The sequence below is a fragment of the Geotrypetes seraphini genome, chromosome 2 (assembly GCF_902459505.1).
Source record: "Geotrypetes seraphini chromosome 2, aGeoSer1.1, whole genome shotgun sequence".
NCBI classification, from domain to species: Eukaryota; Metazoa; Chordata; class Amphibia; order Gymnophiona; family Dermophiidae; genus Geotrypetes; species Geotrypetes seraphini.
In genome coordinates this window covers 517,324,170-517,350,896 of record NC_047085.1, presented here as the reverse complement: position 1 = coordinate 517,350,896, position 26,727 = coordinate 517,324,170, and the positions used below count along the sequence as shown (strand labels likewise).

The 26,727-nt window shown below is 43.9% G+C and overlaps 1 protein-coding gene across 1 annotated transcript in view; it reads left to right on the top strand.

Annotated features, from left to right (window-relative positions):
* LOC117354654 (oocyte zinc finger protein XlCOF6-like) overlaps positions 1-26,727 on the top strand; it is a 229,373-nt gene that overhangs the window by 65,473 nt on the left and 137,173 nt on the right. The window contains exon 6 of the mRNA XM_033932496.1: positions 2,726-2,863. Within this exon, the coding sequence (XP_033788387.1) occupies positions 2,726-2,863 (138 nt within the window). The remainder of the gene's footprint in view (positions 1-2,725; positions 2,864-26,727) is intronic.

Below are 26,727 nucleotides of genomic sequence, written 5' to 3'. Positions count from 1 at the left end.
TCCACTTTGGAAAGCGCCTGGACCGGATGGTTTTCATTCTGAGTTCTATAAACTGCTTTCGATGGAAATTGTCCGTTTTGACTTCTACCTTTAATACCTATGTCGCAAGGGGTCCTTGCCATCATCCTTGCGGGAGGCTCATATTGTGCTTTTGAAACCAGGTCGGGATCCCACCTTGCCAAGCTCTTATCGGCCGATTTCTCTTTTTAACGTTGAAGCTAATCTCTTTGCTAAGATTTTGGCTAATCGCATGGCTCATGTTCTTCCTAACCTCATCGCTGCTCCTCAAGTGGGATTTGTCCGCGGTCGACGGGTAGCTCGTAATATTCGCCAAAGTTAGTCCTGCTTATACTGTGAATGTACTCTTGTAACCCATTCTGGGCTCCTTTGGGAGGATGTGCTAAATAAATAAATGAATGAATAAATAAATATATGCCTTCTCTATCAGCTTTTGACTAAATTTTTATGGGGCGGAAAAATACCTCAAATGGCCTTTCGGTATTTATTAGGGTCTTGGTCAGGTGGGGGTATGGGTGTCCCTGATCTCCAGAGGTATAATCAGGCTTATTTGCTTTGTTATCTTGGTGACTGGATTCTGGAGCAAGATAAATATACCTGTTTTGAGTATGAGCAAGCCTTTTATCATCCTTTGCATTTTAATTTATTGCGATATTTGGAAGGTTCTGGTCTTGCACCTAGGAGGGCAACCAGAGGTGTCTGATCAATTACCTATCCAGGGCAATCTTTTGTTTTCCCTGGGCATAACTTCTTCACCATTTCAATGTTGGACGCAGTTGGGATTGACTCTGTTGGAACATGTACATCGACCTGGTGGTGTCCTTATGCCCTGGTGGGATTTTCAATTCCCAGATGGGATTCGGGCCACGAACTTCTTTGTATATCTGCAACTAGATCATTATGTGCGATCTTTGTCGGGAGAGGGCTTACAGTGGGAACCTGGAATAAACTCCGAACTTTCTTTGCCCAATTCAAAGATGCCGGTCTTTCTGTTTCGGCACTTCACAAGGCTCTCTGCTCTCTGGTGACGCTGAGGTCTTGGGAGGCCTTGTGTGATCATTGTGCTCCGGAAATGGGGCTGTTGCTGACTGATCTTAATATAGGTTGTCTTATTAATCGAACCCGTCCCTCTCTATATCTGTGGATCTCTGGGAGTGTCAATTCTGAGTCTTGCATTGTGCGTATTTTATGCGGGTTCAATTATATCATTCTGGTTTGGCGGACTCAGATCAGTATGAAAAATGTAAAACTGCATCCAAGACCTTTTTTCATGCTTTTTGGAGTTGCCCCGTGGTTAAGTCCTTTTACAGACGAGTGATTTCTTATTTAGAAAGTTTATTAGGCCGACCTATACCAGTTACCCCAGTGGGATTCTTATTGGATAAATTTGAAGCTTTTCGGCTCCTACCTGGGGTGGGCAGGTTGTTTTTGTGCAAGCCCAGGTTGATGGCTAAGAAGGTTATTTTGGGAGAATGGGTCTCTGATCGCTCTTCCTCTTATTGGGCTTGGCGTAACTGGCTACATGCTCTGATGTTGCTTGAGAAGGAATGGGTGCGTGCTTCTTTACAACAATCTAAAATTTTTGTGCAGGTTTTGGGACCTTATATTTATTCCTTGTCTCCCCATATTCGCAGTTTAATATTTAATACTTTAAAGGTTTGATCGGCCTGGAGCTGTGGGGGTTGGCGACACGGAGCTTCTTTCCTGCTGCTGCGGCTCTTCTGGCCATTCCTCATGTCCTCCTAGTCCCTCCCCCCTTTTTTTATTTTTTAAATATGATTTGTTTGCTGTCTAGTAGCTCTCTGACGGAGCTGGGGGTGGGAGGGGGAAGTCCATCATTGTTTCTCTCAGGACCCATCAGAGTCCAGGACCCTGACTTCTTGTCTTTTGCGTTGATCCTCTTGGGGCTTTTCCTATTGGATAGGTTTGTGCTGTTGGATTTCTTTGCTTTACCTCTTGAATTATTCCAGTGGGGGGGGAGGGGTATTTGGAATTGCTGATGTATAATTATTGAATTATTGCTCTGTCTCGTATTCTTTTCCCTGTTATTTATTTTCTTGGTTCATTAACACTGGTTTTCTATTCAATTCTAGGGTGGGGTAGAGGGAGGTGGTGGGGTTAATGGTTTTCACTTGTAACAGTTGATTGAATTTGGGACATGCCCGCATTGTATTTGATGGCTGTTGCCTTTGATGACTTTAATAAAACAGATTGCACACATAAATGCCACTTTGGCGTGTAACTTTCATGCTAAAACAGAAGTTACGTGCCACAAGGGAGGTGATTTGGCAGGACTGCTCGGAAATGCACTTAAGTGCTATTCCATAAGATAATGCCTAAGAGTTATTGCGTGCAAGTGCGTGGTGTGCAAATAGGCGATGCACGAGTGGGCTATAGGTGATTCTTATACCTACATGCAAAATCTATAGATTACTCTTAGAGCAATCGGATATTTGGTGCCCTAGAGAGAATTGACTCCCTTAACTCTCCACACTGCCATTGCCAAGGAACCGCTCACAAATTGGCACTGTCTAGAGATAAATGCTTGAAAAAATGCTTTGCATGTAGCAAACTGACCCATTCTCAAGCCACACATAGAAAATCCTTCTGCGACATCTATCTTTCCTCATTATACACAGGTTTTACGAGTTAGAAATCACTGCCGTTTTCTAACTCATGAGAAATATCTTCTGTTTATATCCAACAGATCATCAGAACCGACATGAATGGAAGAGAACAGAGAATCGAGGAGAAGGTCCTGTAGAAATGGAGGAAATCCAAACACAGTCAGAAAACGTCTATAACAATATTTCCCAGACGCCTGAAATAATTAACACAAAGAATTGTAAGCAGGAATCAAAGGAACAGAGAAACTCTGCAGAAGACTCAATGGATAGAGGCCCTTCTTGTGAGAGAAATGACAGGGAGCTCAGTGACAGCCCTGAGAACCAGAGACCCTCCCAAATTAGTAATAGTGATAAAGTGACTTCTGAATCCCACCATGGCAAGAGGAAAAGAAAAACACACCAGAAACTAATCCAAATGCACAAAAGGGGTCATAAAAATAAGAAACCATTTCCAGCTACTGAGCATAATAAAAGCTTCACTCGGCTTTCACATCTAAAAAGTCACCAAATGACCCACACAGGGTACAAATCATTTACATGTACTGAGTGTAATAAAAGCTTCACTCAGCTTTCACATCTAAAAAGTCACAAAATGATCCACACAGGACACAAACCATTTACATGTACTGAGTGTAATAAAAGCTTTACTCAGCTTTCAAATCTAAAAAGTCACCAAATGACCCACACAGGACACAAACCATTTACATGTAGTGAGTGTAATAAAAGCTTCACTTTTCTTTCAAATCTAAAAAGTCACCAAATGACCCACACAGGACACAAACCATTTACATGTAGTGAGTGTAATAAAAGCTTCACTCAGCTTTCAGCTCTAAAAACACACAAAATGATCCACACAGGGTCCAAACCATTTACATGTAGTGAGTGTAATAAAAGCTTCACTTTTCTTTCAAATCTAAAAAGACACAAAATGATCCACACAGGACACAAACCATTTACATGTACTGAGTGTAATAAAAGCTTCACTCTGCTTTCAAATCTAAAAAATCACAAAATGATCCACACAGGACACAAACCATTTACATGTAGTGATTGTAATAAAAGCTTCACTCAGCTTTCAACTCTAAAAAATCACAAAATGATCCACACAGGGCACAAACCATTTACATGTAGTGAGTGTAATAAAAGCTTCACTTTTCTTTCATGTCTAAAAAGTCACGAAATGATCCATACAGGACAAAAGCCATTTACATGTACTGAGTGTAATAAAAGCTTCACTCAACTTTCACATCTAAAAATTCACAAAACGATCCACACAGGGTACAAACCATTTACATGTACTGAGTGTAATAAAAGCTTCACTCTGCTTTCAAATCTAAAAAGACACAAAATGATCCACACAGGACACAATCCATTTACATGTAGTGAGTGTAATAAAAGCTTCACTCAGCTTTCAACTCTAAAAAATCACAAAATGATCCACACAGCACACAAATCATTTACATGTACTGAGTGTAATAAAAGCTTCACTCGGCTTTCAACTCTAAAAAATCACAAAATGATCCACACTGGGTCCAAACCATTTACATGTAGTGAGTGTAATAAAAGCTTCACTCTGCTTTCAAATCTAAAAAGACACAAAATGATCCACACAGGGCACAAACCATTTACATGTAGTGAGTGTAATAAAAGCTTCACTCAGCTTTGGTATCTAAAAAGACACAAAATGATCCACACAGGGCACAAACCATTTACATGTACTGAGTGTAATAAAAGCTTCACTCTTCTTTCAAATCTAAAAACACACAAAGTGATCCACACAGGACACAATCCATTTACATGTAGTGAGTGTAATAAAAGCTTCACTCAGCTTTCAACTCTAAAAAATCACAAAATGATCCACACAGGGCACAAACCATTTACATGTAGTGAGTGTAATAAAAGCTTCACTCTGCTTTCAAATCTAAAAAGTCACCAAATGACCCACACAGGACACAAACCATTTACATGTAGTGAGTGTAATAAAAGCTTCACTTTTCTTTCAAATCTAAAAAGTCACCAAATGACCCACACAGGACACAAACCATTTACATGTACTGAGTGTAATAAAAGCTTCACTCAGATTTCACATCTAAAAAGACACAAAATGATCCACACAGGGCACAAACCATTTACATGTAGTGAGTGTAATAAAAGCTTCACTCTGCTTTCAAATCTAAAAAGTCACCAAATGACCCACACAGGACACAAACCATTTACATGTACTGAGTGTAATAAAAGCTTCACTCTGCTTTCAACTCTAAAAAGACACAAAATGATCCACACAGGGCACAAACCATTTACATGTACTGAGTGTAATAAAAGCTTCTTTCGGCTTTCAGCTCTAAAAAGACACCAAGTGATTCACACAGTAAAGTAAGCCTAGGGGCAGTATCGTTAGCAGTATATCTGTGCTCAGAGAGGAGAGCAGCACAAATAGTATATGGTTAGGCCTTGGATTAATCCTGTAAATCAGGCGTGGATGTTATTTAAAAATACCATTGTGTTACCAGATCCGTCACTATGTTCAGTCCCTCCCAGTGGCTGCCCTTACTGAAGTCTGCAGGGAGGCACTTTCGGAACTCTTCAGCCTTTCAGCCCAACAGAGGATTCCTCTACGATTTCATATTGTGGGGATCCGGGATTGCCAACCAAGTACGAATCTGGATATATTAGCGACAGCGTGGGCTGAGGACTTGCATTGCCAGTTGACTGCTCAACAGTTACAACGGGTCCTGAAGAACATTCAGAAGGTGTCACCCAATATTACTCACTGGGAAATGCAATTGAAAATTGTTCTTAGACTTTACATTCCACCGGAACGTGCAGCCCGGATGGGGATTACTATGTCGCATTCTTGCCCGAAATGCAATCAGGCTCACGCATCTTTGAGTCATGTTTTGGGCCTGCCCCGCAATACAACAGTTTTGGAGACATCTTAGCCTATATACCACATCGTTTGGGGAAGGCGATGGCTTCCGCAACCGAGGGCGTTATTTGGATTTTATAATATAGCTTCGCCCAAACCCAGGGGAATGTCAGCATTTATCTCCAGAGCCCTTTTGATGGGAAAAAAAGCCATCTTCACCAACTGGCTCTCCCGTGATCCCCCGTCATATGCACAATGGAGATCCCTAATGATAGTGCACTAGAGAGTTGTGCGGGGACAGAAATCCCACCCGTCCCCGCCAAAATCCCACCCGTCCCCGCCAAAATCCCACCCGTCCCCGTGAGGAATCCCTCCGTCCCCACTTGTCCCCGTGAGGAATCCCTCCGTCCCCACCCGTCCCCGCGAGGAATCCCCTCCGTCCCCACCTGTCTCTGCGAGGAATCCCCTCCGTCCCCACCCGTCTCCGCGAGGAATCCCCTCCATCCCCACCCGTCCCCGCGAGGAATCCCCTCCGTCACCATCCTTCCCTATAAACTTCAGAAATAGTTATTTTATTTAATTATGCTACTGAATTAAAAGCTCTGGTAGAGACCCATTTACAAATAAGCAAAGAGACTTTATTAATTTGGAAATATTAATTGGGAAGAATATATACTTTGTAAATGGGTTTCTACCAGAACCTCTAATGTAAATATAAAATATAAATACTCAGCTGATGAGAACCCACAAACTGTCAGCTGAGGACTTCCTTTGCAGTTGGCCGGGGGTCCCTTTTGCCAAGCTTGGCAGGCAGTAGTAGCGTCCCTGAGTCACAGATGCTGGCACCTCAGTGGCTCATGGATGCTGCCAGCGACTGCTGCGCTTGGTGGAGGGGAGTTTTGGCCATCTCTAGAGGAGGTCCTCTGCTGGCGGTGCTTGGGGATCCCCACCAGTCACAGCAAGGGTCAACAAGTACTTCAACACTGTAGAAATAAAACCAGAAATGCATTTCCTTTTCTTTTGAACACAAAACAAAGACATCTGCCATATACATTTCCCAAAGCTAACATATTTTAGTCAATAAATTCCGTTTTTTACCTTCGTTGTCTGGAGACTTATTTTTCCATAAAGTTGGTCCCAGTTTCTTTTTTCCGCTTTCCCATCTTCTGTAAATTCTTCTGTTGCTGTCCATTGGTTCCCCCTACCATGGTCCAGCATTTATCTCTTTCTCATTTTTCGTGCCTGCCCACCAGCCCCATGCCCAACATTTCTCCTTCTATCACCCCTCTCCAACACTATGCCACATCTCTCCCTCCATTCCCTTCACCACTGTCCAATATTCCTCCCTCTTGCATCCCTTTCAATCTGTCCCATTGTTCCCTTGCCACATTTCTCACTCTCATCTTTTTCTTCCCTATCACATTCTGTACCTTCCTCCCTACGACCAAAAATTCTCCTCTTTCTTCCATTTGCCGTGTGTGTGCCATGAGGGAGGTCTGGTGCCCCAGAGTAAGAGCAGGGGTGCCCACACTTTATGGGCTTGCGAGCTACTTTATAATGACTAAGTCAAAATGATCTACCAACAATAAAATTTTAAAAAAACACAAAGCACAATGAAAGGCAGAGAAAATGTTAATTATTCATATTCCGGGTTTTTTCAAAGAGGTCACGGCAGATGACTCTATGCAATGTCACCTCGGTAACAAAATACAAAAATAGACAAATACACCCCTTCCCTTTTTACTAAACCACAATAGTAGGTTTTAGCACAGGGAGTTACGCTGAATGCCTCGCGCTGCTCTCAATGCTCATAGGCTCCCTGTGCTAAAAAACGATATTGCGTTTTAGTAAAAGGGAGCCATAGTGCAAAATATAGACAGCAGATATAAATTCTCAAAACCGACACATTTTGATCACTAAATTGAAAATAAAATCATTTTTCCTACCTTTGCTGTTTGGTGATTTCATGAGTCTCTGGTTGCACTTTCTTCTTCTTACTGTGCATCCAATCTTTCTTTCTTTCTTTCAGCCTCCTGTATGTTTCCTCTCCTCCAGACCTCATTCTCTCCCCCAACTTTTTATTTCTGTCTCCCTGTTCCCCCTTCTTTCTGTCTCCCTGTCTGCCCCCTTTCTTTCTTTCTCCGTGCCCTCCCCAAGCCACTCGGTTTGCTGCCACCACCATCAGGGAATAGCCCCCAAGCCACCGCTGTCCCAAGCTTTCCCTGCAGAAGCATCGCGCTGACCAGCATTCCACTCCCTGACGTCAATTCTGACGTAGGAGAGGAAGTTCCGGGCCAACAAGGCATTTCTCCTCATTCCATCCAGCCTGAGCCCCATCTCTCCTTGATCCAGCATTTCCCTTCTGTATTTGTCAGAATTACCATTCCACCTATTTTCCAGCATCACCCTTCTTTGTGTCCATCTCACCAATATCCCTATCTCACCACTTTTTCAGAATCTTCATTTGTCTCTGTCCTTGTCTTTACCCCATGTTCACCATTTGCCCTTTCAATGTCTTTATCTCCCCCCCACCACTTTTTCAGCATACTTATATGTCTCTATTTCACCTCCTCTTCATGTCCCCTCTGTATCTCTATCCTTATTCAGTAGGTCCTGCTTACTCTTTCTCTTCTTTGTGTCACTATCTCCATTTTCAGCTTTCCCCCCTTTTCCTTTGTTACTGCACCCGGTAGCCAGAATCTTTCCACCCTCCCTCCACTCCGGCCCAGCCCAGTATGAAATATTTCCTTTTGTTTCCCTCCCCTCTCTCTCTCTCTCTCTCTTCTCCTCCCTCACCCACGAGTCCTGCATCCGACCCTCTCCCTTCTACCTGCACCTGGCAACACCACCCTGCTCCGCGGCTCTCTTCAGGAACTCGTCAGCAGCGGTGATCAAGACGAGCTGCCGACGAGGCCTTCCCTCTACGAGTCCCGCCTTTGTGGAAAAAGGAAGTTGAAACAAGCGGGACTCGCAGAGGGTAGTCCCCGAAGTCAAAAGCTTGTGTCGATCACTGCTGCTGAGTTGCCGAAGAGAGCCGCGGAGCAGGGGGTGTGGCCGGAAGCAGGTAGAAGGGAGAGGGAGATAGGAAGGCAGTAGAAGCTCCGGAGCATGACACCGACCCCGGCCAGGATGATTTCTTTTTCAGGCGTGCAGCTTACAAGTCCGGCGTCGCGGCGGGAAATAGCCATGTTGAGCAGTGAGCTCAGCACGTACACAGATGAAAGCATTGCTTGCTGATTGGTACGGCGGCACGGCGGGGCGGGGCCGCCAGACCAATCAGCAAGCAAGGCTTTCATCTGTGTACGTGCTGAGCTCACTGCTCAGCATGGCTATTTCCTGCTGCGACGCCGGACTTGTAAGCTGCACACCTGCATCGCCAGAATTTAGGTAGGCTGTTTTCATCCCCGTGGGAGTCCCGTGGGTCAGGGGGGCATCCCCGTGGGAGTTCCGTGGGTCAGGGGGCGTCCCCATGGGAGTCCCGTGGGCCAGATGGGGAACCCACAGGATCCCCGCGATCCCCGTTCCCGTGCAGACCTCTATAGTGCATGCAACACTGGAGAGACGCATGGTGGGAGATTTGACTCTTGGCCCGGGTCGCAAATTTTGTCAGGTGTGGGAGCACTTCTGGCAGGACCTCACACCGCGTGCTCACAGTAGACTTTTGAATCTTTAAGATTTTATTCCCACTCTCAGCTGTTGAACTGGCCATGGATTCTTGGGGAGGGGAGGGGAACTGATTATATTGTTGAAAATGTTATTTCCTGAATGGTACTACTGTTTGTATTTGCTTCTTACTGCTGGAATAATAAAGATCATTTAAACATAAAAATACCATCGTGGAAGTCCAGACAAGATGTATTCCACATATTAGCAAAGATGGAAAGAAGAGTTAAAGAGAGCCTGCATGGTTAAAAGATGAAGTGAAAGAGTCTATTAGAGCCAAAAAATATCCTTTAAAGAATGAAGACAATTAGAAGAGACACAAGCACTGGTAAGTTAGCTGCAAAGCAATGATAAACACAACTAATAAAGAATATGAAGAGAAACTTGCAAAAGAGACAAAAACACATAACAATTTTTTTAGATACATCAGAAGCAGAAAACCTGTGAAGGAATCCGTGGGACCATTGGATGATCAAGGAGAAAAAGGGCACTCATGGAGGATATGGCCATAGCGGAGAGACTGAATGAATTATTTTCTTTGGTCTTTACAGAAGGAGATGTACCTGAAACGGAAATGGTTTTCAAGGGTGATGAGGCAGAGGAACTGAAAGAAATCTGTAAATCTAGAAGATGTACTAAGTTAGAAACTGATAAATCACCTGAACCGGATGGTATACATCCCAGGGTATAAAAGAACTCAAACATGAATTTGCTGACCTGCTGTTAGTGATCAGTAGCCTGTCGCTAAAATCGTATGTACGGTAGTACCTGAAGATTGGAGGGTGGCCAATGTTACCCTGATTTTTATAAAGGGTTCCAAGGGAGGGCAGGGAATTTACACACCGGTAAACCTGACTTCAGTGTTGGGCAAAATGGTGGAAACAGTTATGAACACGTAAACAAACATGATTTAATGAGACAGTCAGCATGGGTTCAGCCGTGGGAAATCTTGCCTCACCAATTTCAACTTCTTTAAAGGTCTGAATAAAACATGTGGATAAAGGTAAGCTTGTTGATGTAATGTATCTAGATTTTCAGAAAGCTTTGAACAAAGTTCCCCATGAGAGGCTCCTGAAAAAATTAAAAGTCATTAGATAGGTGGCAAAGTTCAGCTTTGGATTAGGAATTGGCTATTGGATAGAAAACAGGGTAGGGTTAAATAGTCATTTTTCTCAATGGAGGAGAGTAAACAGTGGAGTGCCGCAGGGATTTGTACTGGGACTAGTGCTATTTAACTTATTTATAAATGATCTGGAATTTGGAACGACGAATGAGTTTGTTAAATTTGAAGATGACACTAAACTGTACAAAGTTGTTAAAACGCGTGCAGATTATGAAAAATTGCAGGCAGATCTTAGGAAATTGGAAGATTGGGCATCCAGCAGTCAGGAAAGCAAACAGAGTATTGAGAATTATTAAAAAAGGGATGGTTAACAAGACAAAGAATCTGATAATGCCACAGTATTGCTCCTGGAGAACATAAGAGTTGCCTCCGCTGAGGCAGACCATAGGTCCATCTTGCCCAGCGGTCCGCACCCGCTTATTGCCTGAACAGTGCTCCCTGACTAATTTTATAACTTACCTCTACCTCTATTCTTTTCTGTACCCTTCTATCCCTTTGTCCTCCAAGTACCTATCCAAAGCTTCTTTGAAACCCTGTAGCGTGTTCCTGCTCACTACATCCTCCGGCAGCGCGTTCCATGTATCCACCACCCTATGTGTGAAGAAGAACTTCCTGGCGTTTGATCTAAACCTTCCCCCTTTCAATTTCTCTGAGTGCCCCCTTGTACTTGTGGTTCCCCTTAATTTGAAAAGTTTGTCCCTGTCTATCTTTTCTATACCCTTCATGATCTTGAAGGTTTCTATCATGTCTCCTCTAAGTCTCCGCTTTTCCAGGGAGAAAAACCCCAACTTTTTTAGTCTGTCAGTATATGAGAGGTCCTCCATGCCCTTTATTAGTTTAGTTGCTCTTCTCTGGACTTTCTCAAGTACTGCCATGTCCTTCTTGAGGTGCGGCGACCAGTACTGAACACAGTATTCCAGGTGCGGTCGCACCATTGCACGATACAGTGGCAGGATGACTTCCTTCGTCCTGGTCGTGATACCCTTCTTAATGATACCCAACATTTTGTTTGCTTTCCTTGAGGCTGAGGCGCACTGTGCCGTTGCCTTCAATGTTGTGTCCACCATCACTCCCAGGTCTCTTTCAAGGTTGCTCACCCCTAGCGGTGAACCTCCCATTTTGTAAGTGAACATCGGGTTCTTTTTCCCTATATGCATGACCTTGCATTTCCCTATGTTGAAGCTCATTTGCCATTTTTTGGCCCATTTTTCCAGTGTTGTCAGATCCTTTTGGAGATCTTCGCAGTCCTCCACGTTATTTACTTTGCTATATAGCTTGGTGTCATCTGCAAATTTAATAACCTCACACTTCGTTCCTGCCTCCAGGTCGTTGATAAATATATTGAACAGGAGCGGTCCCACTACCGACCCCTGCAGAACTCCGCTTGTGACCCATTGCCAGTCTGAGTAATGGCCCTTTACTCCAACCCTCTGTTTCCTGTCCGCCAGCCAGTTTTTGATCCATCGATGAACCTCCCCTTGTACCCCGTGGTTCCATAGCTTCTTTAGCAGTCTTTCGTGTGGCACCTTGTCGAAGGCTTTTTGGAAGTCAAGGTAAATGGTGTCTATGGATTCCCCTTTATCCACCTGGCTTGTTACCCCCTCAAAGAAGTATAATAAGTTTGTGAGGCATGACCTGCCATGCTGGCTCGACTTTAGCTGCCCATTTTTTTCGATGTAATCCCCGATGCTGTCTTTAATCAGCGCTTCCATCATCTTTCCCGGGACCGAGGTCAAGCTCACTGGCATGTAGTTTCCCGGGTCTCCCCTTGAGCCTTTTTTGAAGATGGGCATGACATTTGCTATTTTCCAGTCCCCCGGAATCTCTCCAGTTTTTAAGGATAGGTTGCATATTTGTCGGAGTGTCTCAGCTATTTCATTTCTTAGTTCCTTGAGTACCCTTGGGTGTAAGCCGTCCTGGGACTGTCGGCCAAGTCTCTTCCCTGAAGAAGCCCTTTCTGGAAACGTCAATCGCTCCTCCTAAACTTACTTGCTCCACTTCATCACTGACGCTGAAACCGTGGATTGAAGACAAAGTTTTATTTTATTTTTCTTTCCAGCTTATGATTTATCTTTAATCTTATCTATTGTTTTGCCTTTCTATCATTTAAATTTCTCCAGAATTCTACTGTGCAACGGCTCCCCCTTCTGCTTCTATTCCTTTCTCTCCTCTCTTCTACCTTCCAAAGTATTTAGATCAATGCTGTCTTGTTAAAATGTTTATTTTATTTTTATTTTTCCTCTAACTCTACTTTTCACTTCTCTATTACCCTCCAGGTACTTTAGTTAGATTGTGAGCCTTCGGGACAGTAAGGGAATTTTTCAAGTACCTTTCTTATTTCTAATCTTAATGTATATTTTCTGTAAACCGCTTAGAACCTAACGGATGTAGCGGTATATAAGAAATAAATTACATTACATTACATTACATTACATTTGTCGCTCCTTAGCCTGTCTATCTGCCCGTGGACATCCCCCTTGCTCACCTCTAGTTGGACCAGATTTTCATCCTGCTCTCCTTTTACGATCTCCTCGGGTTCCGGAATGTTGGTTGTGTCCTCTCTCGTGAAAACTGACGTGAAGAACTCATTTAACCTGTCAGCTATCTGATTTTCCTCTTTTACCGCTCCCTTTCTGTCCCCATCATCCAAGGGTCCCACTTCCTCCCTCGCTGGTTGCTTCCCCTTAACGTATCTGAAGAACGATTTGAAGTTTGTTGCTTCCCTCGCCAGTCTCTCTTCATATTCTCTTTTTGCTTTCCTAACCACTCGGTGACACTCCTTTTGGTGTATTTTATGTTCCTTTTGGTTGTCCTCAGTTTTGTCCTTTTTCCATTTTTTGAATGATGCTTTCTTGTCACTTATCGCCTTTGTTACTGCATTTGTTATCCACACTGGGTTTTTTGTTCTATTTTTTTTTGCACCCTTTCCTGAACCTGGGAATGTACAGGTTCTGTGCTTCGTGCACTGTGCTCTTCAGTAGAGGCCAGGCTTTTTCTACGGACTCTATCCTCTTTGTGCTGTTGTTGAGTTTATTTCCCACCAATTTCCTCATGGCATCATAGTTCCCTTTTTTGAAGTTGAGTGCTGTCGCCGTAGTTCTTTTCACCTTTGATGAGCCACTTTCAATCCTGTACTGGATCGTATTGTGATCGCTGTTTCCTAGTGGGGCTAGCACCACCACCTCCCTAGCGGGTCCCCCTAGTCCGTTGAGGATTAGGTCAAGAGTGGCATCACCCCGTGTTGGTTCCGTGACCATCTGTTCCATGAAACAGTCCCTCGTAACCTCCAGGAATTCGGTCTCCCTCATGCAGTTTGAGTGCCCGATACTCCAATCTATTCCAGGGTAGTTGAAGTCCCCCATCACCACCACCCTTCCGCTTTTGCATACCTGCCTCAGTTCAGCCTCCAGATCCTTGTCGATTTCTTCTGTTTGCCCAAGTGGGCGATAGTACAGACCCAATTTTATGTCTGCTCTAGTTCCTCCTGGTAGCTTAACCCAAAGTGATTCCAAATCATCTGCCCTTGCAGTTGTTTCCATCCTGGTTGAAGGTATGGAATCTTTTATATATAGCGCTATTCCTCCACCCTTTTTGTGTGACCTATCTCTCCTGTAGAGTTTGAAACCTGGTAAAGCCACATCCCATTTGTTGTCATCAGTCCACCACGTTTCTGTGACTCCAATTATGTCTGGGCCCTTGTTGCTGGCTAAGACTTCCAGCTCTCCCATTTTCGCCTTTAGGCTCCTAGCATTGGTGCATAGGCAAAGTAAGTCCCGGTTTTTCGCCTTTCATGCTGTTTTTCCTCCAAAAAGCTCCCACTCAGTCCTGAGCCCTCTTTTACAGTGTCCTTGCTCAGTATCTTTGTCCCTGGTCCTCTGCATAGCGTCCTTAGGTCCTTTTTCCAAAAGTTCCCTCTCAGTCCCGATCAATTTTTTACAATGTCCTTGCTCTATGTCCATGGTCCTGGGCCCCTGTGTTGCATCCTTAGTTCCTTTTCTCAAAAGATCCCGCTCAATCCCCAGTCCTCTTTTACACTGTCTCTGCTCAGTATCCTTACTTGATACTTTTGTCCGATGTGTCAGATCGACTGTCGGCTTTCCCCTCTTCCTCAGTTTAAAGCCAAATCTATGGCGCTCTGGATGTTGCGTGCCAGCATCCTCATCCCAGTCGTGCTCAGGTGCAGTCCGTCTCTCCTGTAGAGCTTGTTCTTTCCCAGTTCCGTACAAAAAGGAAACCCTCCTCTTCGCACCATCTCCTGAGCCAGCCGTTTATTGCTTGTAGTTCGCTCTGTCTCCTTGCGTCCGCTCTCGGTACTGGCAGGATCTCTGAGAAAGCTATCTTCCTTGTCCTCAGTTTCAGTTTCCTCCCCAGGATCCTGATCAGATCGGTTAGTGCAGTCCTGTTGTAGTCCCTCCTGCTGACGTCATTGGTTCCAACATGGTTACTACAGCTGTCTCCTCCGTCTCGGCCCCTTCCAGGATCCTCTCGATTCTGTCTGTGACGTCTTTCACTCTTGCCCCCGGGAGACATGTCACTAGACAGTCCTCTCTCCCTCCAGCTATGTGACTGTCCACTCCTCTCAGGATTGAGCCTCCCACTACTATTGTATTCAATTCTGGTCTCATCTCAAGAAAGATATAACAGCATTAGAAAAGGTTCAAAGAAGAGCAACCAAGATAATAAAGGGGATGGAACTCCTCTTGTATGAGGAAAGGCTAAAAAGGTTAGGGCTCTTCAGCTTGGAAAAGTGACCGCTGATTGAAGTCTACAAATCCGGTACAAATGGTTCGATTTTTCACTCTATAAAAAAACTACAAAGACTAGGGAACACTCGAAGTTACAGGGAAATACTTTTAAAACCAATAGGAAGAAATATTTTTTTCACTCAGAAAATAGTTAAGCTGTGGAATATATTGCCAGAGGTTGTGGTAAGAGCAGTTAGCGTAGCTGGTTTTAAGAAAAATTTGGACAATTTTCTGAAGGAAAAAGTCCATGGTCTTATTGAGAAAGATATGGGGGAAGCCACTGCTTGCCCTGGATCGGTAGCATGGAATGGTTCATAGTCAAATGCGCGCAAGACAAATGCGCGAAGAGAAATGAGCACAAGACGTCTGAGTGCAAAGACAAGTCAGTGGAAGTATGAATGGTTCATAGTAAAATGCACGAGCAAGACAATTGAGCGCAAGACAATAGTGTGTAGGACTTTATATCACAGGACAAGCGCGCACGACGAAGCTAGATAATCAAAATGAATAAAAATGCATTTGCAAAACACAGTCACGTTTACGTGAACTTGGGTGTGATTCGTTTACGTGAACGTGATTGGGGTAACAAGATAATAGGGTTCATAATCCAAACGTGCCGACATTCAGAGCAGACAATTGAGCGCAAGACTTCAGCGCGCCACTCTAAAAGGTTTTTTTAAAGGGCTCCGACAGAGGGTGTTGGGAGGGAACTACACCAGTTTACTTAATAGTGTTGGCGCTGCCACTGGGGTTGGTTTTGCGGGGTTATAACCTCCCCATTTTAGAGGAATCAACTTTTTATCTATTTTTTTAGGGGAAAAGTTAAGTTTTCTGTATAATATGGGAGGTGTAACCCCTCCCTACACGGCAGCGCAAACACTGTCGGAAATGTCAGCGCGTGTTTGTCCCGCGTGCTTTTATCCTGTCACCAGACAATAGCGCGCGGGGTCTTCTAGCGTAAGGTAAATGGGCGTAGTAGGTCCTTATTGTGTTTTCAGTAGGTTCATAGTCAAATGCGCGGAAGACATATTGGCCCCGATTCTGTAAACTGCACCTAACTTTAGGCATCTTTGTGGTACAAGTGTCAATCAGCGTTACTTAGGCGCTACATAGGCATCGTATAGACGTCTCTAATGCACTAAGCGTGTCTTAGGCATGTATTAGACACACGTTCCCAAAAATCCCATATAGACACCAGATAGACGTCCTTACGATGTTATATATAAAAAGGTGGTTTTTACTGATTTGTTATTATTTCAAGACTGCAAGCTTTAACATAATTAACACCAAAGTATACCATCATTAAAAGGATAATAAAAACACAGTATACCATGTTTAAAAGAATAATTATATTAGTTTCAGTGGGAGTTATCTGGGAACATCAGCATGGAAGGGGGGGAAGCTTCACTCCTGTGCTACACAGAAACTTGTATAGCAATGGTATCATTAGCTCCTATAAGAAGTGCAAAGCATAGGACTTTGAGCTCCTTATAGGCTTCAAATAGATGTGGTTTAAGCTCCAGAAAGGCTTTAGCACGATACATGCTATTTAGGTCATCCAATCAGCTTTCTCTGATTATTTCTCTGATCATTATTTGAGAGAGGTCGATTCCTTGCTCTAAATAGCATTCTTTCTCATGAAACATTGCTACAATCAGCTCATTCTTCAAAGCAAACAGAAAGCCCATAATTTCAATTGGCCAAGCTTAAAAATTGAATAAAACACAGAACAGACCTGAATGTGGCTTCTAGTTCATTGCAAATGAAGGTATGCAGCTGCACAATGATGACATCAAAGTGCACCTGCAAAGTAGAATGCCACAAGTAAAAGACAGGCCGGTAGTTAAACTCACAACCTCTGGAAGATCAGTACAGCGCTTTTGCTCATTGAGCTACAGCACCTTCCACTCCAGTTTCTCTGACTCCCCTGTTATATCATAGCTTAGTGATCTAAGGTAAAATCTGCTTAGCTATCATCTCACAGTTAGCTGAGACAAAAGACTGGTAGCTCAATGGCTTAAAGCACTGCTTTCATTGTCCCAAAAGCCAGAATCTCAAGTTGGGTTCAATAAATGTGACATGGATTCAAATACTGCTGTTTTTAGCAAATGCAAACTCAACTTTTGGAATAGATTGTTTCTAGCATTGCTAATGTTGTGCTGTTTGAGATGAAAACTAGACGTGATTGGTCATTTTTATTAAAATGAGTATTTTGTTAGCTGAAGGACATAAGGGAGTCGAACCCAGACCAAGCTCACACCCCAACCTTCATTCTAACCGCTGTGCTACAGAATCAGCCATAAAATTATAGTAATTCTAATTGGATTATACTGTGCTGTTTAGGCATCCTTTGGGCAGTAGTATCGGTGTGCTTGCAGCTCCGTAACAGAGTGCCCGAAGCATGCCAAATGGGCTGCAGTTCAGCATATCTCAAGCTGTCAGGGTAGGAAACTGACTGAAAGAAGCCACCAAATTAAGGCACCTGGTTCATCCTGATAAAAGCAGGACTATGAACGCTATGTATTCCCCCCTCTTGTAAGAAGAAAAAGAGGGACAGCCAAACAAAAAAAAAAAAAAGAAAGAAAGAAATGCTGGCCATAGGGGTGGAGGGGAAACAGAAATAATCTGTCATTTGTTTGAAAAACACTTTCCTTATTATTTATAGACCCATTCAGTTTGAAATAATGTATACCACTGTTTTCAATTCTTTTTCCAACGTAATACAATTGTCCCCTGGGAGGTGTTAGCTTGTTTGGTTTTCCCCTCTTACTGAAAGCAAGATAAAGGCACCGATTTACAGTGTAACTGTAAATCCATAAAAAACAGAATTTAAAATACAGTGGTGCCTCACACAATGAACTTAATCCGTTCCAGGAGCAAGTTTGTTATGTGAAACGTTCGTTGTGTGAAACGCGTTTTCCCATAACAATACATGTTAAAAAAAATAATTCGTTCTGTAGCATAAAATATGCTAAGATGACATAAAAAAAGATAAATTTTTGGTTATTATTTTTATTTAGATACATCTAAAAACATAATTGTTTTTTAAAACAACACACATTTTTTAAATTTAAAGACAGACTAAGTAGAGTCTAATTTTACAGTGAGAGGGCAGAGTCTCAGCGGCAAAAACTGGGACTTAACTGTTCATTTTTTTTTTTTTTTCTACCGTGTTTCCCCGATGATAAGGCAGGGCCATCAAATAAGACAGCCCCCCCTTTTTAGAAAAAAATGTAAAATAAGGCACCCCCCCCCGCAAATAAGCCACCCACCGATACCTGCGCTTACCCGAATCGGGTGGTACGGTGGGTGACTCCGTGTAGTCCCTGGCACCCCCGACACGATCGGGGCAAGAGGGAGCTCAAGCCCTCTTGCCCCCCCGACTCCCCGACACGATCGGGGCAAGAGGGAGCTCAAGCCCTCTTGCCCCCCCGACTCCCCGACACGATCGGGGCAAAAGGGAGCTCAAGCCCTCTTGCCCCCCCGACTCCCCGACACGATCGGGGCAAAAGGGAGCCCAAGCCCTCTTGCCCCGCCGATTCCCCAACTCCCCGACAATATCGGGCCAGGAGGGAGCCCAAGTCCTCCTGGCCACGGCGACCCCCTAACCCCACCCTGCACTACATTACGGGCTGGAGGGATCCCAGGCCCTCCTGCCCTCGACGCAAACCCCCCCTCCCCCCAACGACCGCCCCCCCCAAGAACCTCCGACCGACCCCCAGCCGACCCGCGACCCCCCTGGCCGACCCCCACGACACCCCCAACCCCCTTCCCCGTACCTTTCTGTAGTTGGCCGGACAGACGGGAGCCAAACCCGCCTGTCCGGCAGGCAGCCATCGACGGAATGAGGCCGGATTGGCCCATCCGTCCCAAAGCTCCGCCTACTGGTGGGGCCTAAGGCGCCTGGGCCAATCAGAATAGGCCCGGGAGCCTTAGGTCCCTCCTGGGGGCAGGGCCTGAGGCACATGGTCGGGTTGGAAGAGAAGATTCCTATGGATTTATGACATTTCACATACGGTCACACATACAAAAACATGTAGCCCTGTTGCACTCAGTAAAGCATCGTGTTACAAAGATCTCCATGTCCTTAGTTCAAATGGGCTATTTCCACAGTAACACATCTGGAATTGTGGCGCAGACAAACTCTAAAACCCAAGATTCAAGTTAAGTACAAGACTTTTTAAACCGCTTAATCAGGTTTCTAAGCAGTGTACAATATAAGGGTAACGGGCAGCTTAACAATTTTTCCCTAACTCCTATTGCTCCACAATTTTCCAAGGTATACAAACTACATTTGCTTTTCAGTACAGGAAGCCTGTAATGATCTGTGAAGTCAACCGGCTAATGTAGTTGGAAAAATCTCACAGCAAACCCTCCCTTTTTTCCACACTAGGAGTGAGCCTTCTAAGCTCTAAACCGGGAAAAGTAATCCGTCTTTTTGCCAAAATCTAATCTTTGTTTTTGGTTTTTTTTTATACGTATTAACAGACATATACACAACAGAACATTACCTAATGTTGTAGCTTCATAACGCTGGCTAAGCAAATATAGAGATATACAGGCAGCAAACAAAAACAGATTATAGAATGTACATTTGCAGTTGCCTGGCCACACCTTCCATAAAATGTACCTTCACTGTACGGGACATTCTTTACTATACAGGACACTCCTAAGCTACAATTTTAGGCTCCATGCCACCTCCCATCTCTGTTTAAGGCATTGTCTTAAATTAGTTTTTCCTAACTTAAATTCTTTAAGGGGTCTCATGGGCAGCACCTCTTTGCAATGCCCTTTGTTTTTCAACAGGAAAACATTTCTAGCTTCCTTAGTTCTGCATGCAATTCTCCTACAAATTGCAAAATTTGACATAGCCAATTATTTTTGTTTTTTCTTCCACACGAAACTTTCCTCTTAATACTGAACACACTGTCATTATCACTGCAGGATCTTCTCTAAGGGCTTTTCCAAAGGAGTGCTGTCTGGGGAGGTCTCTCACTTCTGCTTTACTCATTATTCTATCCCTTTGAGCCACCCGCATTCAACAGAAATATTTTGCTTTGTCCGTTTTTGGCCATGCCCTTCACAGGACAATGGAAACGCAAATAAGGACTCTCGTCCACTTCGTGCCCCTGGCATGTCTCATACACACACAATTGCAGGGTGCACAGAAAAAAAACTCAATCCAGATCTTGACTCAACCCTATTCTTTCCCCTAATATATATATACAGTATATATACAAATGTACAATGTCAACTGTCTTTCCCTATCACTAGCCTGACGTCTAATATATAAAAATTAAAATAAAAGGTTGTACTTACAATTTGTACAGTATTAATTCCGTACGGTCTCTGGGTGACTAGAAATATATGTTTTGGCTCACCCAGGAGCACCATCCGTCCAGGGCCAAACGGCCCCTGAACGTGTTTCTCTGTGGAGTTCACCGGAACACCTTAAAAAAGAAAATCTGTTAATCACGCAAGCGCGTGAAACCCAAGCATGATCACGTCGGGGTCACCACTGAAGTAAAGGCTGCTTTGTTTACCTCATTGGAATAACTACGAGATGGCATTGTATCTTCCAAAACAGACAATATTTGTTTATTGTTAGTATAAAAACTTATAGTATTACAGCAGCAGAGACATATCAGAAAAATGTATTGTCAGTTCAGAATATGCAATGGAGAGAAGAACTTGCACCCATATGCTTAAAAGGGGGCTAGCAGATCCCCGTAGCATAAAAAAGTGAATCTCTCTCTGGCTTTACCTAAAAGCAAGTGTTTTTTATACAGAGCAATTCTTCCTTTGTTCCAAAAAGTCCATCCCCGAATTCTGGTTATGTAATCCCCTATTGGTACATAAAATAATGTATACCTAACTCCTCCTCTCAGTCCACGCCTCTCTCACTCCCTCCCACGAGAGGGGCCCGGGCAGTCCAGAAACAGAGGGCACTTCATGAACTTCTTCCTTATCACCTTGCTGAGGCTGATAACCAGGGTATCCTTCAGGCCTTCTTAGGCAACCGCCTAAGGTAAAACAGTAGGTTCAAGGTTCTCAGGTAAATCAGGCAAAAGGGAAAAAACCACACACTTCCCAGAATGTCAGAAAAATAAAGTTGTATTTTATTTTTATACTTCCAATTAATTCACCCAGGTATTGATAGCAAATTGCCGCATTTCCAATATAGTTTGCAACACACTTTAAACACAGAGCTCCGGGTCAAACGGGTCACCCTGGCTTCATCCACATAAGCCTGGCTCTAATTCAAAATGTTAAATCAAACACAAACGTTGGGCTGGACTTTAGTCTTTGCCTCTCAGTCCTCTTCACCAGCCTTCCATGTTTAGGATAGTTCAAACAATACTTTCTCACTAGGAAAGAGCAGGAGAGAAGGGCAAACAATCCTCCTGCAGTATGGAAAAAAAACCCAAAGCTTCATCAAACGAAACCAAACCAAACCAACAAAAGGAACTGCTAGCTTTGTAGCTCTCCCACGGAGTGCCTGCAGATAAAGGAACTCTCCCTCCAACACAGAAAAGAATTGTACTGTGTCTTACGTTCCTGCAGACTCTTATCTTTCCCAATTAACCTCCAGCTGTGCAGAAAGGGAAAACACAAACGCCCTGTCGTTTGTGAGGTTAGACAGTCTAATGAGGCAGACAGCGTGCCAGACTTTAAGAATAAATGGGATACCCATGTGGGATCCCTATGAGGGTCAAGATAAGGAAATTAAGTCATTAGGGCATAGACAGGGGGTGGGTAAGCAGAGTGGGCAGGCTTGATGGGCTGTAGTCCTTTTCTGCCGTCATCTTCTATGTTTCTATGTTAATACACCAGTTCAGGGATTGCAGTGTTTCAGAGTGTAACTATGATAAGCATATCCCAAACTCTAGATTCAAAACTATTAAGCAAAGCAGGTAAGAAACAAAAATAGCCAAATCCTATCCACCTTTGCTCAGTTTGTGTCCATTGCCTCCAAACCTTCAGTAGATAGAGTTGACACACCAGTGTCCATCGGTTCACAGCTTTGCAGGTCCCTCTCAGCTGTGGTCTCAAGCACTCCTGACATGTCCACCATGTCCCAGTCATGGCTCAGCTCCTCAGGATTCAGTTCAGGAGAGATGAGCTTTCTCTTGAGCTCACCCTGAAGGCTCCTCTTCCTCTCTGTGTCTCAGCTGCACTGCTTTAACTCCCTTCAACTTGCCCCTCCCTCCTCTGAAGAGGGGGAAGGGAGAGAAATCTCTCTGCAGCTGTGTCTGCTTTGTGACCACTTCCTGTTCTGACCCGGGCCTTCTGGGAGTTGAAGTTTCTTACCTCCCGGGTTCCTTTGAGCCCTAACTGCAGGCTTTGAAGAGTAACCTGACAACAGCCTGACCTCCCCTTGGAAGTCACTGTCTGGCTCCTCAAGGTTAGTCCCAGGGAAGTCAGCGCTTACATAATCCTCCGGGCCAACCTGGTTGGCTCTCCTACCTAGGGATTTATTGGTCTTCACTAGCCCTGTGCCAAAGCTAGGAAGAGAGCTAGCTTTGCCACAATAGTAAGCCACTCCTAGGTCCAAGTTGTTACTGTGGTAGAATTGTTAAGGTCCCAGAATCCGTTCCTGGTAGCAGAAGGCAGGCTGAAGAAAAAGGAAGATGGATTGAGACAAATTAAGAATTGATTGGTGAGTTATAGGCTGTCTTTTACAAAGATGTGCTAAATCTACGCATGCGCTAACTACTAACACGTGCATAGGATAAATGCATGCGTTAACCTTTATCACACGCTAACAGTGCCTAACAGTGCCACTGCAGCGTGTGGTAAAACTTAACGTGTGCATGTTATCCTATGCACGCATTAGCGCATGCGTGGATTTAGCGCACCTTTGTAAAAAACTCACCAATTTACTGTTTTCTCAGAAAATCTATAAGTACACCCTTCTGAAGGAAAAAAAGTGTGAATTATGTTAGTATTCTGAAAATGTAGATAATTCATCACAAGGGCAAAGAAAGGTTGCAGTACATCATTCTCGCCTATTCTTTCTGTTTTGGTACTTGAGCTCTGGCCTCTGGGAAACACGAGGCCACTCTGGGAACTGAAATCAGGAGAAAAGGGGGGAAAAGTGAAGACATATGTGGCAAAAATAAAAAGCAGCAGTCTCAGACTAACAACTAGAATGAACAAAAGCAAAAAAAAAAAAAACCACTTCCTTTTTTAATAAGGATACCTAACAATTATGACTCTAAAAAGATTTACCGTTAGCTCTATGAGGAAAAGCACTGCTACAGGTTACAAATATTCATGTAACTTGCATATCCATTTTGCTGGCACTAAAGTTTCAAACAGCATGGGGTTTTCCTTCAGCCAATACTCCTGGAACCAATTATTATCATCACTAATTCTCAGACCTGCTAATGACCCTGTGGAATGGAGAGAATTGTGGCAGATATGAGGGGGAGAAAAAGTTAATGGAGAATCACCATAAGCAGTAACACAGAATGGGAGACCAAAAGAAGAAATCAGTTCTGCCTGAGCTTTTATCTAATAAAGACACCTAAGTAGCTAGCAATATATCATTTTCACCCTAGATTTGTTCCTGGAAGGGTAGACAACTATAAAAATTGCAAATTACTATAGCTGCTAATGGTCCTGTGAAATGGAGAGTTGTGGCAGATATAGGATTGAAAAGATTAAAAGATAACCAAGAAAAGTAAAGTCTCAGAAATAAGCATTAACACAGAATTGGTGTCCTAAAAGAGAAAACACTGCTCTGATGGACCTTATACTAAGCATGCCTAAGTAGCATCTGACGTCATAGGCACCGTTTGGACTTCCCACTAGAAAACTTTCAATTGGGGAGAGAGAGGGAAGAAGGAAGACCAGGGAAGGGAGAGGAGAGGCAAGAGACCATGGGATGGAGGGAGGGAAAGGAAAGGAGCTACCAGACTAAGGAGGAGGGGAGAGATGTCAGCGCATATGGGGGAGGGGGAGGAGGGAGATGCCAGGGCATGCGGGGAGAGAAGGGAAGGAAATAGAGTTGCCAGACCATGGGGTGGAGTGGGAAGGAAGGAAGGAAAAGAGAGAGATGCTAGAGCATAGGGGAGGGGGTAAAGCTGAAACGAATCATGTACAAAGGAGACAAAAGGCACAGGATATACAGTTTATTGAAGGGACATAGAAAGAGGGAAGATGCCATATGGAACAGAGAAAGGGCAGACACTGGATGGAAAGGGCAGAGAGGGTGGACAGTGGATGCAAGGGACAGAGAGGGTGGACAGTAGATGGAAGGGGTAGAGAGAGGGCAGAGGCTGGGTGGAAGGGGCAAAGAGAGGACAAATATTGCATGGAAGGCAGCGACGACAAATGCTGAATAGAAAGGAAAGAGCGAAGAGAAGATCATTAAAGCAGAAACGACAAAAGGTTCAAAAAAATATTTTTGTTGCTTTACATAGAATTTAACATAGTAACATAGTAGATGATGGCAGATAAAGACCCGAATGGTCCATCCAGTCTGCCCAACCTGATTCAATTTAAATTTTTTTTTTTTTTTTTTTCTTCTTAGCTATTTCTGGGCGAGAATCCAAAGCTTTACCCGGTACTGTGCTTGGGTTCCAACTGCCGAAATCTCTGTTAAGACTTACTCCAGCCCATCTACACCCTCCCAGCCATTGAAGCCCTCCCCTGCCCATCCTCCTCCAAACGGCCATGCACAGACACAGACCGTACAAGTCTGCCCAGTAACTGGCCTAGTTCAATCTTTAATATTATTTTCTGATTCTAAATCTTCTGTGTTCATCCCACGCTTCTTTGAACTCAGTCACAGTTTTACTCTCCATCACCTCTCTTGGGAGCGCATTCCAGGCATCCACCACCCTCTCCGTAAAGTAGAATTTCCTAACATTGCCCCTGAATCTACCACCCCTCAACCTCAAATTATGTCCTCTGGTTTTACCATTTTCCTTTCTCTGGAAAAGATTTTGTTCTACGTTAATACCCTTTAAGTATTTGAACGTCTGAATCATATCTCCCCTGTCTCTCCTTTCCTGTAGGGTATACATATTCAGGGCTTCCAGTCTCTCCTCATACGTCTTCTGGCGCAAGCCTTCTATCATTTTCGTCGCCCTCCTCTGGACCGCCTCAAGTCTTCTTACGTCTTTCGCCAGATACGGTCTCCAAAACTGAACACAATACTCCAAGTGGGGCCTCACCAATGACCTGTACAGGGGCATCAACACTTTCTTCCTTCTACTGACTACGCCTCTCTTTATACAGCCCAGAATCCTTCTGGCAGCAGCCACTGCCTTGTCACACTGTTTTTTCGCCTTTAGATCTTCGGACACTATCACCCCAAGGTCCCTCTCCCCGTCCGTGCATATCAGCTTCTCTCCTCCCAGCATATATGGTTCCTTCCTATTATTAATCCCCAAATGCATTACTCTGCATTTCTTTGCATTGAATTTTAGTTGCCAGGCATTAGACCATTCCTCTAACTTTTGCAGATCCTTTTTCATATTTTCCTCTCCCTCTTCGGTGTCTACTCTGTTACAAATCTTGGTATCATCTGCAAAAAGGCACACTTTTCCTTCTAACCCTTCAGCAATGTCACTTACATACATATTGAACAGGATTGGCCCCATCACCGAACCCTGAGGGACTCCACTAGTCACCTTTCCTTCCTTCGAGCGACTTCCCTTAACCACCACCCTCTGGCGTCTATCCGACAGCCAGTTTCTGACCCAGTTCACCACTTTGGGTCCTAACTTCAGCCCTTCAAGTTTGTTCAACAGCCTCCTATGAGGAACTGTATCAAAGGCTTTGCTGAAATCCAAGTAAATTACATCTAGCATATGTCCTCGATCCAGCTCTCTGGTCACCCAATCAAAAAATTAAATCAGGTTCGTTTGGCACGATTTACCTTTTGTAAAGCCATGTTGCCTCGGATCCTGTAACCCATTAGATTCAAGGAAATACACTATCCTTTCTTTCAGCAACACTTCCATTATTTTTCCAACAACTGAAGTGAGGCTCACCGGCCTGTAGTTTCCTGCTTCATCCCTGTGACCACTTTTATGAATAGGGACCACATCCGCTCTCCTCCAATCCCCAGGAATCACTCCCGTCTCCAGAGATTTGTTGAACAAGCGGTTTTACAATCAGGTACTCAAGCATTTTCCCTCTCTGTCCCGGTGGGCTCACAATTTATCTAACGTACCTGGGGCTATGGAGGATTAAGTGACTTACCCAGGGTCACAAGGAGCAGCATGGGATTTGAACCTACAACCCCAGGGTGCGGAGGCTGTAGCTTCAACCACCGCGCCACACACTCCTCCACAGTTCCACCAAAAATTATGATTCAGTCTACTCCAGTTCTTCCATTTACAAGTAATTTGTTGTATGGCAACCCCTGTCATTATAAGCAAAAGCTTATTATTCAAAGATATCTGACTCTTTGTCCTCATTGACATCCCAAATAATATAGTATCATAGGTCAATGCCACTGGGTTTTCTAATAAACAATTAATTTGGCCCCAAATTGATTTCCAGAAAGACATAATAAATGGACAATAGAACAATAAATGATCTAAAGTCCCTGCTTCAAGATGACAATGCCAACATCTATCCGATTTAGACCAATCTAATTTTTTTAAACGAACAGGGGTCCAGAATGCTCTATGTAACAGGAAAAACCATGTTTGTCTCATAGATGCA